The sequence below is a fragment of the Seriola lalandi genome, unplaced genomic scaffold, assembly GCF_002814215.2.
Source record: "Seriola lalandi dorsalis isolate HSWRI2012SDOR001 ecotype SW California unplaced genomic scaffold, Sedor1 jcf7180002054902, whole genome shotgun sequence".
Classification (NCBI taxonomy): Eukaryota; Metazoa; Chordata; class Actinopteri; order Carangiformes; family Carangidae; genus Seriola; species Seriola lalandi.
In genome coordinates, this window is record NW_019525454.1 from 762,579 (window position 1) to 766,707 (window position 4,129).

At 44.7% G+C, this 4,129-nt stretch overlaps 1 protein-coding gene across 1 annotated transcript in view; it reads left to right on the forward strand.

Annotated features, from left to right (window-relative positions):
- The window catches only part of tyro3 (TYRO3 protein tyrosine kinase), a 14,804-nt gene extending 13,017 nt beyond the window's left edge, over nucleotides 1-1,787 (forward strand). Inside the window, exon 21 of the mRNA XM_023430415.2 lies at nucleotides 5-1,787. Within this exon, the coding sequence (XP_023286183.1) occupies nucleotides 5-121 (117 nt within the window). The 3' untranslated portion in view covers nucleotides 122-1,787. The remainder of the gene's footprint in view (nucleotides 1-4) is intronic.
- Nucleotides 1,788-4,129: the final 2,342 nt, after the last annotated feature.

Consider the following 4,129-nt stretch of genomic DNA (forward strand, 5'->3'; position numbering starts at 1 on the left):
GGAGGGGGGGGGAGAGGCGGGGGGAGGAGGAGGAAAGAGGAGGAGGAGGGAGTCGATGGACACCTTACAGGAGGAGGTGAGGGACGAAGAGGACGAGGACGATGTTGTCATTAACGTCTGACCAATCGCAGAGCTCCACCTCCTCTCACCTGATTGGACCTGTCAGTCAGCTGATCAGAGACGCTCACTTCATGGCACTGAGCAGCAGCAGGCGGGTGGAGACGTTACTGAACATTGAGCTTACACACACGCGCGCACACACACGCGCACACACACGCGCACACACACACACACACACTCACTCAAACAAAATCAGTCAAACCAGAGTCTGAGCGGAAGGTGAAGATTCATATTCATTTTTCATTATTATCTGAAGATTATTGGATCATTGATTGATCAGTAAAATGATGGAAGACGTCAGACGAAACAGGAAGCGACGTCTTGTGGGGGAAACAGGAAGTGTTCATGTTTCAGAAGCTAAAAACATTTATCAGAACAGTAGCAGATTATTTTTTGTGATGATCAAACTAATTGATTGATTGCTGCAGCTCTGAGTAACTAATTAGTAGATTAAAGGGTAATGACAATCATCAGATCTTCATCATCTTCAGCTGAACAGAACAACATGGAGGTCAGATCAACACGCTCCAACATGGCTGAGACTTTTACTGTGAAGTCTGAGGAAACTGGTCCTTCAAAATAAGAGCTCTACTCTGGACATTTACCACTTCAGTCATCTTTTTTCATTTGGACAGTCTGACACTGCGCCCCCACCTCCACACACACTGGCAGATCAGCATGTGTCACAGCCTCCTGCAGGGAAACAATTAATGGATTAATCAATTAGTCAGTCAACTGAAAATCAATCAGACACTATTTTGATCAGTGTTTCAGTTGGTTCCAGCTTCTTCTCTGACTAACCTGGTACTAAACTTACCGCCAATAACTAGTCCTCAGACTGACCGAGTCATGTGACAGTGATGTTACCTGGTTCAGGTGGAGCAGTCATCAACCACCATAAGCTACTGGTCACACAGGTGACCTTGTGTAATATGTCGTGTAGTTTGTGTTTGTTTGTGTAGTATGTCTCTCAGGTGCTGCTCTGCTCACGGTTTTTTAAATTATTGTTAATATCTACAGTAGAAACCACTGGACGATTGATTATTAATTGGTAACAACTTAATTATAATTGATAATTGTGTCTTTTTTCAAACTCAGTGATGAGATGTTTGTCAACAACAAGACACCGACAGTTTTTATTTTCAGACAGTTTAATAATGAGACGATCTATCGGGAGATTAATCAACAATAAAATGTTTGGAGCTGAAAACAATTAATCAATTAACTCACAACAATTTAATATCAATTATCTCTTATTTTAAATGATTCAGTTTCTGTTTGGGGGAGGGGGTTGAGGGGTGAGGCCCCTGCACCGGGCCGATCCGGCCCTGACTGCTGCTGTAAGTGATGTTCACACACTGGTCAGACCAGACCTCCTCTATCTCACTAACGTGTATTTGTAAAGATGAATTGTGTATTTTACAGGTGAACTGTTTCGTGTTGATGGTGTCTGACATGTTTGAATTCAACCACTGGTTACTAGGGATGAAAGGAGCCTGTTTTTATTCTGGTCACAGACCTGGGTCTATTGAAGACCAGACCAGACCTGAGGTGGTCCTGTCCTCACCTGTCTGTACCACTGTCCTCACCTGTCTGTACCACTGTCCTCACCTGTACACGAAAAACACGTGAGACTCTAATGAATAAAGTGTTTTGTGTCATGTTGATTTCATCTTGTTACCAGCAGCTTTAGTCCAGTACCGAGGATGACGTCTTGACTCACCTGAAAAATAACACCTTGATCACTGAGTACACACACACACACACACACAGTCGGAAGATCACACACTGCACAGAATATATAAATATAATATATAAAAAATGTTAGTTTCCTAACACAGTGACAATGACTCAGTTACATCTGTTTAATATGGAAAAGCATTGAGAGCGTTGACTGTGTACAAGTACACAAGTATCCAGGTACTTCAAGTACTCAGTCTGCAGTAACATGTGACATGTATCAGCTGATTGTTGTGTTCATGTTCGACAACGGTGAAAAATATTTTATTCAGATGTTCGTAAATCTGTCGGATAAACTGGAGCAGTGACGTGTGTATACAAACAGGAAGTGATTCATTTTGTACCTGCTCTGACGTCATATTCAACATTTCTGTTTCTCTGGAGACACCGGGACTGCACAGCTGTTCCCTCTGTCTCCGGGTCAAACCCGGGTCAACACTCACCGCTTCATAAAAAGTTACCGAGGGAACCCGCAGACCTAGTCCCGCCCACAGCGGGTCGAGGGCGGGGTTTGTCTGAGAGCCCCTCGGCCTGGTTCAGCTGACAGTCACCTGGCTGATTAGCAGTTAGCTGGCCCTGTGAGCTAACATATGTGTTGCTGCAGCTTATATAGTGTTGAGCGATGCGCACACACAACAGACACACTGAACCGCGAATCAATATCAGTATCTGTCCTACCGCGCATGCGCCACAGACGCGCTGAGACGGTTTAGCGTCCGTCACCGTCAAACAACGGATCAACAGAAACTAACATCTGGAACCAGCTGCTGTGTCCAGTGGTGGAGGAAGTACTCAGTGTACAGTACTGATACTTCAACATGTACTTCTGATACTTAATTACTGTGACTCTTACTTCAGTCAGTCTGTCAGTAGTGTGCAGAAATGTCTACATATTACATAAACATTATTATCAACATTATTGTAACTCGCTGAGGTTCATGTTTGAGCGGAATTTACTGCTAATGATTATTTCCATCATGGACTAATCTGTTGATTAATGGTTTAGTAATAATACTGAGACCCAACCTGGAGCCTGGAGTGGCTCCTTCAAAGCGTTTTTTTGGCTAAGACTTCAAAATAAAATTGAAATACATTTAAATTATCTTTGGTAATTTGTCTGATAAATGACAAACGACCATCAAATCAGTTATAATTCATTTTAACCAGTTTAATTTAAAACAAAGCCTCATGTTTTCTAAGCTCTTCATGTGTTGTATACATACAACATTTATATACATGTATAAATCTGGATTTATACAGTAACTGAAGCTGCAGGTGAGTGAGGAGCAGTAAATATCAAAGGAGCAGGAAATGGAAAATACTCAAGCACAGTACAAGTACCTTAAATTAGTACCTAAGTGCAGTATTTGAGTAAATGTGCCTCCACCTCTAGTCACAGTGTCTTCATGAATCAATGCTGCTGCTTCACGTTGAGTTACGGTTTAGTCACTGCGGAGCTGAAAGTAAAGAACAGGCTGGAGCCCTGTGTTTACAGGCGGGACAAGCGGTCCGTGTTTACCCGCGCCCTGCATCGCAGCTTTAGAGAACCAACGTGAACGGGTCACGTCCCGTGTGTGTCGGTATGTGACCCTCCCCGAACTCGAACACCGAGCACCGCCGCGTCCTGTCGGGCTCAGCCTGGTGGGAAAACATAATGGAGTCTGAGCTGAGACGAACAAAAAATGGCGGCTGAAGTACGAGCCCCCAGTCTGAGAAAATCTGAATGCGACATAAAAAACATTTAAAAACCGACCGAGTCCATTTTGAGAAACACGAGCACCGATTACCGTAATGAACAAAGGTGAAGCCGAAGAAGTAACGAAGCAACACGAGTTCACGTCCACAGCCGGAGGTAACCGGTTCCCGGGGGGTTAAAACACCGACAGTACTGCGCTTCATTCCGCCCTGTTTTTTTTTTTGAATAAATCGCGCCGATCACGGGTTAAACCCTTCCGTTAAAGACGCCGGTATGAGGCCGACCAGGAGACGGTTTCCGTGTTCCGTGTGGACACGTTACCGCCAACATCATGTCACAGTCCGTTTTAATCCGCTGAAATTCATCACGTCCCAGTTTGACTTCATATAACGACAGAAAACCTGCTGCCGCGGTCATGGCGGCTGTCCCGGCGTCAGGCGGTTTAAATGCGCCAGTAAACAGTCCCAACAGGTAGAGCAGACCTACACACGACATCCATCCCACCGTCCCGTCGCTCTCCTCCGCAGATAACGGACAGCAAATCCATCCGGTGTCGGTGTTCAAGCGCTGGTA